The following is a 15,233-nucleotide window of genomic DNA, read 5'->3' as shown; positions in this document are numbered from 1 at the left end:
CCATGTCTGACTCTTTGCAACCCCATGAAACAGTCCCTGGATTCTCCAGGCCAGAGCACTGGAGTGGGCAGCCTTTCCCTGCTCCAGGGGATCTTCCCAACCCAAGGAATCAAACCCAGGTCTCCCACACTGCAGGCAGATTCTTTAAGAGCTGAGCCACCAGGGAAGCCCAGGAATACTAGAGTGGGGAGCCTGTCCCTTCTCCAGCGGATCTTCCCGACCCAGGAATCGAACCGGGGCCTCATGCGTTGCAGGCGGATTCTTTACCAGCTGAGCTACCAGGGAAGTCCTACTACAACACAGATGAACCTCAAACGCACGCTAAGTGTTCACAGAACACATATTGTGTGATTTCATTTATATGAAATGTGTAGAATTGGTAAATCTATAGAGATAGAAGGCAGAGGATGAGATGGGTGGATGGCATCACTGACTCAATGATCATGAACTTGAGCAAATTCCGGAAGATAGTGAAGGACAGAGGAGCCTGGCGTGCTGCAGCCCGTGGGGTAGCAAAGAGTCAGATATAACTTGGCAACTGAACAACAACAATAAAAGTAGATTAGTAGTAGCCTGGGGCTGAATTGAGAAAGGTAGAAAGGAGGACTGGGATATGGGATTTCTGCTTTGGAGTAATGAATATGTTCCAAAATGCAGTTACGACTGCATAACTCTGAATACAGTTCAGTTCAGTTGCTCAGTCATGTCCAACACTTTGCGACCCCATGAATCGCAGCATGCCAGGCCTCCCTGTCCATCACAAACTCCTGGAGTTTACTCAGACTCATGCCCATCGAGTCGGTGATGCCATCCAGTCATCTCATCCTCTGTCGTCCCCTTCTCCTCCTGCCCCCAATCCCTCCCAGCATCAGGGTCTTTTACAACGAGTCAACTCTTCACATGAGGTGGCCAAAGTATTAGAGTTTCAGCTTCAGCATCAGTCCTTCCAATGAACACCCAGGGCTGACCTCCTTTAGGATGGACTGGTTGGATCTCCTTGCAGTCCAAGGGACTCTCAAGAGTCTTCTCCAACACCACAGTTCAAAAGCATCAATTTTTCGGCGCTCAGCTTTCTTCACAGTCCAACTCTCACATCCATACATGACCACTGGAAAAACCATAGCCTTGACCAGTTGGACCTTTGTTGGCAAAGTAATGTCTCTGCATTTTAATATGCTATCTAGGTTGAAGTCCCCTAAATACGGACCTTCAAGTCGAGAACTTTCAAAGATGCCAGTATGTGTTCACATGTCCAATCACGTAAGTCAGTTCACGCACCTGGTGAAAATTATCACATGTGTGCACCCTGGACAAGTGGCAGAGATCTTGTGTACGTTACTGCCCAGCACTGTACAGAGGACAGCAGTACAGTATCTTTATTTCAAGCCCAGGACGTCCGCAAGCAAGTGTCAAAGTATAAGAGCAGCAGTGATGGAGCCAGTACTGCTAAGAAGCGTCAAGCAATAAGGAGGGAAACAAAAGTGAAAATAACTGAGAGGAGTGAGACGAAAAAAATGACAGATGTCGCTCATCCCAAATATGAGCACCACAGGTTGCTCACAGGACACCCCAAGGTCTGAGAAGCACACCCTCCCCACCCTACTCTCCATGGGGGTGCTGAGGAGGGCTCCACGGAGAGCTGCAAACTCAGGAGAGTCCAGACACCACAAGAGCAGCAGACAGAGGATGCAAGGCCTCAAGAGACATATGCTCTGGGAAAACTGAAAGGGGCTGGCAATTACCATAATCAATGGATCACACCCCTCTCATCTCTATTCCATTAACCAGGACAATGAGTCATCAGCTCCAAGGCTCCTCACCCATCTCTGCCTCAGCCAGAGACTGAATTTAAATCATAAAGCTTCACTGTATATCACAGTCTATTCTATCAGATCTAGCCTACTTATAGGCTCCCATGCACCTCTCCCCGCCCCCGCCCTCCCGCTCTTTCCCACCAGCCACATCATCAGCCTCAAACTCAGGGCCACCTGCTGCCGGATGGCGCGCTGACCACTTTTCTTGTTCACTGCCACCAAGGAGGCCCATATAGACTTGGACCAAAAAGAAGGCTGAGCGCCAAAGAACTGATGCTCTTGAACTGTGGTGCTGGAGAAGACTCTTGAGAGTCCCTTGGACTGCAAGGAGATCCAACTAGTCAATCCTAAAGGAAATCAACCCTGAATATTCATTGGAAAGACAGATGCTGTATTTCGGCCACCTGATGTGAAAAGCCAACTCATTAGAAAAGACCCTGATACTGGGAAAGATTGAAGGCTGGAGGAGAAGGGTGCAACATGAGAGGAGAAGGTTGGATGTCATCACCAACTCAACGGACAAGAGTTTGCGCAAACTCCAGGAGACAAAGGAGGACAGGAAAGCCTGCAGTGCTGTAGTCCATGGGGTCGCAAAGAGTCAGACACAACTGAGCGACTGAACAAAACCAAGGAGCCCGGCATGGTGCCTGGCACACCATGTCCACAGCCAGCAACAAACTAAGAGAACGAGTGAAAGGACTGCTGCCGGCAAAGCAGGCTCAGATCTCTCACAAACAGCAACACGCCGGACAGATGCTAAGCCCCCAAGACAGGAAAGAATAAAGAGCTGAACATCTACAAGTCTGTTCCGGGAACTAGGAGAAGGAGACACACAGAGAGAAAACTGAGGTATTCTCACTCGCCAAGTTCAAACAGGAAAGGCCCTAAAACAGCGGGTGGGCCCCCACAGGGGACGAATACAGCCAGAAAAGCCTGTACCACCTGAACGCACATCCTCAACCCCAGGCAGGCCGTCCTCACTGCCTGACTCAGGGTCCAATAACTCCTATGTCCCCTGGATGCACAGACCTGACCCGGGTAACACCCAGTCTCTGACCTGAGATCTCCCAACTGAATAGTCAGCAAACAACCCCGCAGTTACGGAGGGTCCCAGGGTTACTGGTGCACCATGGGTTCTGACTGTCAACAGTATTCTCTTCTTTTTTTGGCCACACCACACGGCATGCAGGATCTTAGTTCCCTGACCAGGGATCAAATCCTCGCCTCTACAGTGGAAGCACGGATTCTTAACCAGTGGACCACCAAGGAAGTCCCCATTAACAGCATTCTATTAGATCATATGTGTGTGTACTCAGTCATGTCTGACTCTTTGCAACCCTCTGGACTGTCAGTATCACAAGCAGGTAAGAATGAAAGCTCTAAGTACAAGAATTTTCCAAAAGTATCCTAGTATTAAAATTTAGATTTGACCTGAATGCATTCAAGTCTCTAATAAAAGATATCATAAGAGTTCTTCAGAATGAAAGATGAAAAAAATACCCTATAAGGTACAGTTGAGGAAAATCAAAGGAATAACTGTATTCCGCCCCCCCAGCCCGTGTGTGCTGTGTGCATGCACATGCTTAATCATGTCCAAGTCTTCACAACCCCATGAACCAGAGCCCACCAGGCTCCTCTGTCCATGGGATTTTCCAGGCAAGAATACTAGAAATACTGGAGTGGGTTGCCATTTCCTCCTCCAGGGGATCTTCCCAACCCAGGGATCGAACCCATGACTCCTGCATGTTCTGCACTGGCAGGTGGATTCTTTACCACTGAGCCCCCTGGGAAGTCCTGTATTCCCCCATATAAAGCAACAAATCATTTATTTAACTTCGAACACACCCTTCTGACCAAGGATAATAGATTTTGTTATGTTTTTTAAAATCCTGGTGAGTCAATGGTTTCTGTCTGAGATAAAGGAAAACTCCAGTCTTCAGCATCCCATGGCAAATGGCTGGCTCTGGACAAGGGAATCTCCCAACAAATGTGAGAAGAACTGGTTTGGTCTAGTTTCCGATACCAATGACCTCACTGCTAGTGAACAGTTTGTCTTCACCGTGATAAGGAACTTTTCATGTTTAGGAATGACCTAAACTTATAGCGATGACTAACACTGAGGGCAGAAAAGGTAATGGTTTCAAGGGAAGGGGCTGGGTCATCAGAACCAGGAGGTGATGAGTTATGCTGATGACGAAGGGGGAGACCCGGGCAGGCCAGCGCCCTGTCTCTTTTCTTCCTCTACATAAGGTTCCAAGTGCAGCTCTTTGGGAAGCAACTCAGATGCCAGGCTCAGACACCTGCAGAAGGCGCTCCTCCCAACAGCCAAAACCTAGGAACAACCGCGATGTCCATCAGCTGGCAAACCAGTGGACAAAACACAGCCTGTCCACACCCTGGACACCATCCAGCCACACAAAGGGACAAACCACCACGCTCAGCAGCGTGGACAAACCTTGAAACTTTATGCAAAGTGAAAGGAATCACACACCAGCGGCCACATGCGCCATGGTTTTATTTAAACACGATGTTCAAAATAGGCAAATTATAGACAGAAAATAGGTGGGCGGTTGTCTGGGGCCCTGGGAGGGAACAGGGGGGTTCACGGTGAAAGGGGCAGGGGGGCCTTGCTAGGGCGAGGGACGTGCTGAACGCTGACTTGTGGTAACAGTCATGCCACTCAGCACGTTTACCAAAGATGCCTGAAAGGCAGGCTTCAGGCAGGTGAGCTCCAGAGTACATAAAATACACCTCAATAAAGCTGATTAAAGAAACAAACCTGTTGAACAAACTTCTCTGTCTCCAGGAGGCTGGTGTGGTGCAGCGGCGATAACTTAAAAGGTTGGGATGAACACATATACATCACTACATGTAAAACAGAAAACCAACCAGCACCTACTGTATAGCGCAAGAAACAATACTCAGTACTTTATAATAACCAATCAGGGAAAAGAATCTGAAAAAGAATACACACACACTAATATATAGAGACCCAAATAAACAAACAAGAAAAATGAAATCTGGAGGAAAAGGGAAAATAATACAGGAGCTCAAGAAAACCAACCAACCAAAAATATCTACACACAATATCCTCAGAGAGATAAGAAATAAATCCAAGAAAGAATAGATGCAGTTTACAAAAAAAAAAAAAAAAAAAAACCTGTGAAAAAGGGCTTCTCATAAATTAAAAATATGACAAGGCTTAAAATTCAATAGAAACATTGAAATGGAAAGTCAAAGGCATTTCATAATAGTAGGACAAAAAAGATTGAAAACTACATAACAATAGAGGAAAAGATAAGAAAATAAATCAAAGAGGTGACTAATAGAACTTTCAGAAAGAGAAGGCTGGGAATTTGAAGGGGGAAAAAAGAAAAATTTCCCAGAAGAAAAGGGCAGTTCCTAATGAAAAGAATTAACCAAGCTCTTGAAACAGTGAATGACAATACACGACAATCACAAAATCTAAGAATATCAGGAATAAAGAGAATATCCTAAAAGCTTCCCCAAAGAAGTTAGAACAGGTCACACTCAAATACAAGAGCAGTGTCTTCAAAACTCCAAGAGAAAAATGGATTTCCAGCCAACAATATTTTCCACCAGCTAATATATAAATCCCATGCGAAGGTAGAATACAAACATTTTCAGCCATCCAAAAACAAAATTTTTGTACCTGGAGGATGTGCTTCAGGAAAGTTAAGGCAGTAAACCCCCCCAAAAAAAAAAAGACTGAGGTATCCAGGAAATAGATGGTCCAGGACCAGAGCTATGACACACCAAGGTCGGGGAATGTATACCTGGCCAGCTCCCCTCCAGGGAGAAAAAAGTGAATCTATAGGCTCCTTGGAAGGAAAGCTATGACAAATCTAAGCGGCGTATTAAAAAGCAGAGACATCACTTTGCCAACAAAGGTCTGTATCATCAAAGCTATGGTTTTTCCAGGAGTCATGTACAGATGTGAGAATTGGACCATGAAGAAGGCTGAGCACCGAAAAGTGAATGTTTTCGAATTGTGGTGCTGGAGAAGACTCTTGAGAGTCCCTTGGACTGCAAGGAGATCAAATCAGTTAGTCCTAAAGGAAATCAATCCTGAATATTCACTGGAAGGACAGAAGTTGAAACTCTGATACCTTGGCCACCTGATGTGAAGAGCTGACTCACTGGAAAAGACCCTGATGCTGGGAAAGCTTGAGGGCCAAAGGAGAAGGGGGCGTCAGGGGAAGAAATGGTTGGATGGCACCACCGACTCAACAGAGATGAATGTGAGCAAACTCCATGAGATAGTGAAGGACAGGGAAGCCTGGCATACTGCAGTCCGTGGGGTCGCAAAGAGCCGGACACAGCAACTGAACAACAAAAAATAAGCTATCTGAAACAATAAGTCATCTGTCGTACTCAAGTGTTTAAAAAAAAACTTGATAAAAGCTGAACTCTTCTAGGCATTTGATGTAACTTTTCAAGTGTTTAAAACAGAAAACAGAATCCTATTAGACTACTTGGCTCAGAGATAAGCGGTATAATGCAATTATCATTTTAACCCCAAATTATGATATACTCACCTAAGGGAGCCGGGCAGGTATACCAGCCAATTCTTCACAAAAGACCACAACAGTAGTTCAAAAACCATAACCACCATCTCTAGTAGTCAGTAAGTGTACAAAACTAATAAACCAAGAAAAACCCATGCAAGCATATAATTTAAAAATACAGCAGTTCATTTCAGATGGATCAACTAAAAAGCATCTTGGAATAGGACAACTCTAAGTTTCAATACTGTTTATCTTTGTAGGACCTTATACAGTGGTACCATATATAGCACAGGGAACTATATTAAAGATGCTATAATAAACCATAATGGAAAAGAATGTGCATATAATATGAAAAAGAATGTGTATTTTATATATATGTGTGTGTGTGTATATATATATATATATATAAACTGAATCACTCTGCTATACAGCAGAAATTAACACAACATTGTAGAATGAACTATACTCCAATAAACTAAATTTAAAAAAAAAAAAGATTCAGGGTGGTATTTTCTGTATCTGATTTTCTGTCTCTTTCCTTGCCTAGTTGGTACTGTATTTTATGGCCCAGAGAAGCCCCATGGAGGCTGGAAAGCGGGGGCTGGGTGCAGCGGCTGTGCCTGGTGCAGGGCCTGGGGAGATAGAGCCGGCTCAGGATGGTACACGTCTGGCACACGGTGTCCACGCCGTCTTCCCTGGCTCCGGGAGGGTAAACACGCTGCCTGCACCGCTGCACGGACCACGGACCATGAAGGCAGGGCCCAGCTGGGGTTGCAGTGCAGTCAGCACCCTGAGAGGCAGGACACCAGCCCCGCGTGGTTAACTCATCTCCCGAAATCAGCTCCAAGTTCCTCACGATGCTACACAGATGTCAGTTTCTAAGGTCCCAGTTTTTAAAACCTGAGAAGTTCTAAAACTTCTCATTTAGTCCTTCCTTTTGAAATTCTTACAGAAAACAGTGCCGCGCAACTCAGCGCTTGCCAACACATCGCTCCCTTTGCTTGTGAACGATGCCAGCTGACGTTTATTACTGAGCCAGCCTCCTAACAGAGTATCATAAAAACCTGAGACCGTTCAGCTGCCACACTGATGACCAGTGATATTAACATTGCCCTGGTTTCCATTCTCTTCCTTACCATCCCTCCCTAAGTCCAAAAAATGTTGTTGTTCAGCTGTGACCAACAAATGTATCCTAATTCAATTCTTGCATTATCATATTATGAGCCCAAAATATTAATAACTGTAAACAGAATCTTCTAAAAGTACTTGGGAATCTCAACCCCCCTGATAATCATGTTCCGATGAAAATCAGGTCCCAAATTAAACGTTCAACACAGCTTTTTAATATGTTAACACTGACAATTCAGAGCAGTATTAAAACCAACCTGAATTCACAAAAAAATCTGTTTATACTAAATATTTACAGCAATTACTTGCAAGTACTTTTAAGATGACCCGCGATCCACTAGCTATATATCTAGCCACTTGTGGGAGAAACCAAGTTTTTAAAACCCTGATTTTCAAACAGTAACGTGATGACCTAAAATTGTTTCGACCCTTAAAATCATCACAAAAAATTCTCAACAGGCAGTGTTGGATTTTGAGAAGCCACTGCAGGTTAAGTTCTTGACTCCAATGCCACGAATTCTTGGTCTGCACTCTTGCACATTCTCCTTCATAAGACAGAGAGTGAAGCTTCCAGTGCTGCTCTCTGGGCAACAGTCCCGTTTGGTACCCGGGCCACCTGGGTCTGCGAGCCGTGCGCTTGTGAGATAATTTGTGTGCACTGCTGTCCGCCAGTGTAAGTCATAAGAACAGAGACAACTGAAAGCAGAGTTACTAACGCTGAAAAGCACAGGCATCCTAAAGGCAGCGCAGCTGAGACAGAGAATGCCCGACAGCTCTGAGGGCAGGCAACTCTCCGGCTAGCAAACTTGCATTTTTTGCCCTTTTCTTAACCAATTTTGGATTTATGTCTTGGCTCAAGCTGCTATTCATAACAAGATGAAAGTATGTATTTACTAAGAAAGAAACAAAATAAAACACCATATATGAAATGCATCTGTCAAAGCACCCACCTTTAGGTTAAAATGCATTTTATAATATTTTTTTGTTCCCTGGGGATGAACACTTTAGATTATTCCATGGTTTAGCACACCTGCTCATGGATTCCAAAGTAGGATCCTACTTCCAAAGTAGGATCTATTTTTCCAAAAATCATCTTTGCTTTTCCAGGGTCAGTCCACAAAAATCTATGAACACACACTCTGTACCAAAAGGGCCCTCGGATAATATTTTTGGATAATGTCAATACACAGAAACAGACATATATCTGAGATCCATTGGGGGTTAGGGGGAGGCAAAATACAACTCTGCCAGCTACAGAAATAAACACTGTATTACAAAGTTTCAAGGAATAAAGAGTTAAAAAAAAAAAACTACCATCAGCAGGGTGTTATCTGATGGTTGGCTTTTCTACAAGGCTTTTGACATTCCTGATTTAGTTTCATTTCAAAACAGTTTTTGGAAGTTTGGGTTGATAATTTTTTTTAAGAGAGCCACTTGCCTCTGTGTGTCCTCTCCACCTCCCTTAAACTCCGGCCCGGAATCTTTCCAGCAGGAAGGAACTCTGTGTCTCTGAACAAGTCTGTACATGCCACTCAGAGGCCGATCAACCCTCCTCTTAAGGAAAACAGGCAGTTCTACAAAGTTCATTGTGCCCCAGTGAATGTCTTTACCTCTAATTAAGAGCAAGAGTCACTACCCTGACAAGGTAACATTTGCAGAAACCAGCCTTCCCCCCCACCCCCACAAAAGTTTAAGTGCCTGCTCCAAAATGTTACACTGATGATTTTTTAAAGCTACACAATTTACATGGCACTTTTACTGCAGAGCAATCGAAAGCAATTTCAGCACTTTCACAAATCCCAAGGCTCCTTCTCATCCAGCGGGAAAACAGTGGCCCCATGTAAAGGATCACACCAAAGCTTGCAGACAGGGAGTGAGTTGATCAAGGAAATAAGCCTAAGTACTCATTCCAGCACTCTTCTCTCCGCTGCCCTGCCCTGCCCTGCCCAGGCCTGGCCTTCCCCTCCTCTCTCCTGGACCACTGATCCAGGCCAACCATCTCACCTTCTCCTCCTTCAAACCTGAGCAAGCCTCCTACTCTCAGAGACCCCCAAACTTCCAGTGGATCCTTGATGTTAAGGAACTAGGGGCATTCTCAACACCAACAGGAATAAACCCTCCTCCAGATGCCCACCACCCCCGAGCCCTCCTGCCACTCTCAGAGGGTCACCTTTGGCCACACACACCCCACTTTCAATAAAAGAGGGGGACGGCATTTGCACAGCGCCTAACAGGTGGCCAACTCTCAGGTTACTCTACTCATCATCTTCAGGCCTGGAGGAGCCTCCTCCTCCTCAGCCTTCAAGGCCTCCAGCCCAGGAGAACAGAATCAAAGTCAAGATGCTCATCATCCCTCCAGTGAGGAAGCCCTGACTCCAGGCAAGGGGGCTGCTGGATTCTCAGCTCCCTAACCACCCCCTCACCCCACCCCCACCCCCCAGGCCTCTCCAGTGCAGGATTTTCCTGCCTTTATCCAAGACATTTTGGACCACTGGCCTCTGAATGCTCACAAAAGGCAAAATAAGAGTAGCTACCCCAAGAAAAGAAACAAAACCGGCCAAATTTAAAAATAACAAACTCCAATGATACAAAAATGAACTTCGATCTATCAGTCCTGGTTTGGATTCTTCCCATTATCATTTCCCCCTTTGGATGACAATAATTAAAATTCACTGCATCTACTACATGCACTACTTGACACACACAGGAACATTTTACAGACACTTCTTTTACAAATGTATGGTACTCCAAATAAAACCCTGCAAACAGAAATTCACAATGTTTTTCACTTTTTAATTTATGAGTATCCTTCCCTATGATCACTCAAAAACCTAAAGCAAAAACTAAGTTTATCTAGATAGAATACAGCCTATGTCTCACATCCTTTTATTAAAAATAAAGTTATGTACTGTTCAACTATACCGTTTTAGTCAGGAATGGAGCAAATTCTAAACTCTCCCCAAGAAAGCCATTTTCATAGAACATATCAAAACTCAGCAAACTCCCTCTCTCAACTCATCCACCTCATGTAAACACAATCTTCTAAAAATAAGCAACCACTAATCACTAAAAAAGTTCACAGAAAAAAATAAAAAACAGAAAATCTAACAATGAAATAAACTAGGACTACAGGTTGCTCAGCTTACACATGTTTCACCTACAATTGTTCTTTTAATTTCCAAATTCTGACACTAGTCACACTGATGGATGTTCAGGAAGAGCAAACAAATGCTAGAGTGTCAATAATCTAATCACAAAACCACTGTATGCAAATCATGCCAACAGAAACCCTAAACACACTTCTGGGCATGATGAAAATGGTTCTAGGAAAAAAAAAAGAAAGAAAGAAAATGGTTCTAGAAATAACAACAAAGGGAGGGAAAAAATGGAGATGTTAACGGTTTCTGCTCTTTCCACCAGAGACTCAACTTCCCAGGGTCAGTTCAAAACTATGAAAGACTTTATCATGAGAGTAAGAAAACATATATAAGACGATCAGGAAAATTTAGCATGGAACATCTGAAACAAACTTATGGTTACAAAAGCAGGGATGGGGGATAAACTAGGAGTTTGGGGTTAACATATACTCACTACTATACATAAGACAGCTAATGAGGACCTACTACATAGCACAGGTAACTCAATAGTCTGTAATAATCTACGAGGGAAAAGAATCTGGAAAAGAATACTTACATACACACACATATACATATAAGGGAATCATTTTTCTGTACATCTGAAATTAACACAACACTGCGAATCAACTAGACTTCAATTTAAAAAAGAAAAACTGAACATTTGCTAGGAAGGAATTCAGTTTTTTTGGTGTGAGAACAGCATGGAGACTACCTAAAAAAAAAAAAAAAGACACCAACTGAAGTATTTATGGGGAAATGGCATCTGAGTTTTATGTGAAGATAATGGAGGTGGGAGAAGGACAGCAGAAAAAACCAGATTAGTCATGTGCTGGTCACCGTGAAGCCGGTGCTGTCCTCTTCCTCTCCCTCGCCAGTGTCTGTTTCAAATTCTCCGTGATAATAAAACAACTGCAGGCAAGCAAAAGCTCCCCTGTTCCTGCTTCAGACTGCAGGCCATTGTTGCACAGATTTCCTATAGTTTCCTCGGCTTTGCATAATTTCAGAATTCCTTCTCAATTGTATTGACTTTGTAAGGAGAGAGCCAGAGACCCTGTTACTGCCCTGATCCCAGTGGCTTTCCAAACCTGGTGCTTAGCAAATCGATCCCAAAAGCTTTCGGGAAGAGAGTATGGAACCAGAGGGAAGGAGCAGGGGAAACCTTGGGAGTGAACCTGCCCCAGCTGCTCCCACTAAGAACCCCCAGCTCCTAAACCCATGAAGACACATTCAGGGTTCACTCTTTTTCTCTTACAGTTTAAAAACAAAAATGACAGCTTCTGGTCTACTTCCACCAGCCTTCACATTCATGCTGACCCTTGAAGACCCAAACAATCCAACTTCTGTGTAACCAGGTCAAAAACAAACCCTGGCTAACTCACTTGGACGAGGACGGTCACCACTCGGATCTGGCCAGAAAAACTCAGTTAGGAAAAACCAACCAGTGCTTAAACAAACACTGAGGCTGGGGAGAACGGTCTTGGAACCAGTTAGCAGACCACTCAGGGAGTTGCAACATGACCGTTTCCAAAATTTTCCAAAAGCTTCCAAATTCAGTTGAGCCCGGCAGGCCGAGCTTAACAGGGCTCTCTTTCAAATTCAAAAACCTGGCCCTGGCCCCAACTGTTAGCCAACAGAACACATGCTGATTCACTTGAGATCACCTAAAAAGACGGACTCCATCCAGTTCAGACCACAAGCCAGTACACGGCTGGGATCGGGGGAAAGTTGGAGCTGTGTATAGATAAACCCTATTCACAGAGCAGAAAAAGGGACAATGGGATCCACACTTAATCTGGCCAAAGAAAATGTCTACAGTCAGCTTCTAACCCCCCCTCCTCCACTTCTCACCAGACAATGACAATTCTTCACAGCGAACCACAAAGCCCTGCTTCAGAAGATTTTTTTTCTTCTTCTATCCCAATCCAACTAGAAAACAGGGAACAGCTATGAACACCCCTGGTGTAGTGCAGATAACTTGGAGAGAGCCTTCAGTAATAAGAAACAAATCAGAACACGGAGAATTTCACATTCTGTTGCAAAACATTCAAGGCCCAGTGCCTCCATTAGCCAGAGTTCTCTGTAATCGCCACAATGTGCACTGAATCAGACCAGCAACACGCTTAGTCTCATCAGGTGTCTGTTACTCGGGGCCGGGCCGACTCACTCTCCGAATCTGTTAGTTTCAAGGGATGGGGGGCGGGGGGCGTGTTAAAAGAAAGAGAAAAAGACCTGGGGTAGGTGTGAAATCCGGGCACCCTCGCCACTCCTGGGCTCTGTCTCATTTCTGGTTCAATTACACACCTGTCAAACAGGTTATTCCTGGAATTCAGACTGTATAATCCTCACCCTGTAATTCTTCCTGCTCCTGCTACCCAAACACACAGCCCTCCCCTGATCCCCCAAATATGCGCCCATCGGTAGAACGTATGCGGGTGATAAAGCAAAACCAGGTATCAGCAAACTCCGCTCCCTGGACTCCCGGCAAGCATTCAAACGAGGCAACACGAAGACAATTCTCAAGGAGGCCAAGGCAGTGCTTTGGGATAATCACAGGCAAGGCCTGCCTATTCTGAATTTTAATGAACACACCAACTCCGAAGGCCAGATCTGGGAAAAACGCGGCGAGGGGGGACACATGGATGCTGTCTGAGGCAAAAAAAAAAAAACGCTTTCCCATTTTATGGAAGTGCATGTCCTAGAGTGGAGCGTTATTTCCTTATCTGAGAGCCAGGAAATGAGGTCTTTTCAGGCCAGTGTGAATATAAACTCTGCTAAAAAACAGCGGGACGGCGAGGCGAGCCCCTTCTCCCAACTTCAGCCGCGCGGCGTGGCCTCCGGGCGGCGGCGTGTCCATCCCCCGGCGCCCCCGGACCAGAAGTTTCAACCCGTCCCCGGGAAACAAAGGAGGCGCCCGTACCGACCTTATAGACTTGTCCGTAGGTGCCATTTCCCACCACTTCCACCAGCTCGAAAATCCCCGCCGGATCCTGGAGGAGAAAGAGGGGAGGGGTGAGCGTCGGAAAGCAGCACAACAATGAATAAAGAAGCAGGGCAGCCGGAGAGAAAGGGCGGCGACCCCAGCGGTGGGCTTCGCGCGGTGGGGTCGCCGGAGCCCGAGGGCCGCGATCCGAGGACCGGGGGTCCCGAGCGGCGGCGGCGCCGGCGAAGGGTCGCGCCCCGGGGGCCCCCGCGCCCGTCGACGCGGGCAGACAAAGGGGCCGCCGTGCCCGTGGTTCTTCCCGCGGCGGCGCCCGAGCGCCCGGGCAGCCAGGGCGCGGCCCCGGGTCCCCGCGCGCCCCGCGCCCCGCGCCGGGGTGTTCCCGGGCTGCCACTCACCCGCAGGGAGGACAGGTCGATGTCCACCAGACTTTTGGCAGGGGAGTCGTTCGCCATCTTCCCTTTCTGCCTCCGCGGATCGGCCACGATCAGTAGGTCTCCGGCGTGTTTCTGGGCGTCGGAGGCCCGGCGGGCGGCGCGGGCCCGCGGGCGAGGCCGGGGGCGGCGGGCGGGGCGAGCGCGGGCGGGTGGCGGCGGCGCTCACTCCATGGCCGGGGCGGCCGGCAGGCCCCCGGGCGTCGCCCGCGCCTCAGGCCCCGGCCCCGCGCCCCGCGCGCGCCTGCACTAGCGGCCCGGAGCAGGGGCCGCGGCGGCGCCGAGTGTGGAGCCCGGAGCGCGAGGCCGCCAGACAAAGATGAGCGGGGGGCGGGGGCGGCGGCGGCGCGGGAGGAGGAGACACGGGACACCGAAATCGTACTCGGAGGAGAGCGAACAGCTCCCCCTTTCCTCCTCTGGCAGGAAAAGCGGGCGGAAGCGCGCTCGCGCCCGGAGGCGGCAGGGCGGGGGGCGCGGGCAGCCGCGCGAATCTCCAGCAGGGGTGGGGCCCGGGCGGCGACCGCGCGCGGGACCGGAGGGGGGCGCACCCGGGACAAAGGGAAGCCGGCCCGGACCCCCCACCTCCCTGCCTCGGGCGGAGGGGCGGGCCGACCCCCGCCCCCGCGGAGCCCCGCCCCACCGCGCCCCGCCCCGCCGGGATCCCCGAGCGGGAGGGTCCTCCCGGCGCCCGCGCCCCCCTCTCCTCCTATCGCATCCCCCACCGCCGAGTCTGGCCCCTGAAGACCCTCGTTTCCGGTTTCCCTACCGGCTTCTCTGGTCCTTTCTCTTCTTTTCCAGACTGAACCGGTGACCTGGTTGTAGTTGGGGATTCGCCGAGCATCACTCGGCCGACGGGTCCCGAGACTTTGAGCGGAAACTGAATCCGAACCGCTCCTTTCACTGCCTTGTGCTGAGTTCCTCACTCTGGACGAGGAGTGGACCAGGAGTCTTAACCCAAGTTCTGTGCCTCGATATCGCTGAGGAGCCATGGACAGGACTTCTTCCGGCAACTTTGGAAGCCAGTCAGCAGTTAGACAGTTTCATTCTGTTGAACGTGAATAAATGGTCTGCAAACAGTCATTGCATCACTGTCACTCCACTGGCCAAACACCCTGATGGCTCCGTATTCCCTCACAGAGTGTCTCAAACGTGAAGGTCCAAGAATCACCGAGAGGGATTGCAAAAGCGCGGATTGCCGACCCCACCTCCAGAGTTTGATCTGGGGTGTGGGGTAGGCCTGAGAAGCCTCATTC

The 15,233-nt window shown here is 47.7% G+C and overlaps 1 protein-coding gene across 50 annotated transcripts in view; it reads right to left on the bottom strand.

Moving 5' to 3' along the window:
• The window catches only part of MAP4K4 (mitogen-activated protein kinase kinase kinase kinase 4), a 150,172-nt gene extending 136,076 nt beyond the window's left edge, over positions 1–14,096 (bottom strand). For all 50 annotated transcript variants that reach the window (XM_070475210.1, XM_070475228.1, XM_070475271.1 and 47 more), the window contains exons 1-2: positions 13,945–14,096; positions 13,530–13,595 (exon numbers count right to left, since the gene is read on the bottom strand). In XM_070475210.1, the coding sequence (XP_070331311.1) occupies positions 13,530–13,595; positions 13,945–14,001 (123 nt within the window). In that variant the 5' untranslated portion in view covers positions 14,002–14,096. The remainder of the gene's footprint in view (positions 1–13,529; positions 13,596–13,944) is intronic.
• Between the last annotated feature and the right edge of the window lie 1,137 nt (positions 14,097–15,233).

This window comes from Odocoileus virginianus, chromosome 2 (genome assembly GCF_023699985.2).
Source record: "Odocoileus virginianus isolate 20LAN1187 ecotype Illinois chromosome 2, Ovbor_1.2, whole genome shotgun sequence".
Taxonomy (NCBI): Eukaryota; Metazoa; Chordata; class Mammalia; order Artiodactyla; family Cervidae; genus Odocoileus; species Odocoileus virginianus.
Note: the sequence above shows the minus strand (reverse complement) of the source record. Positions and strands in the feature narration are given on the sequence as shown.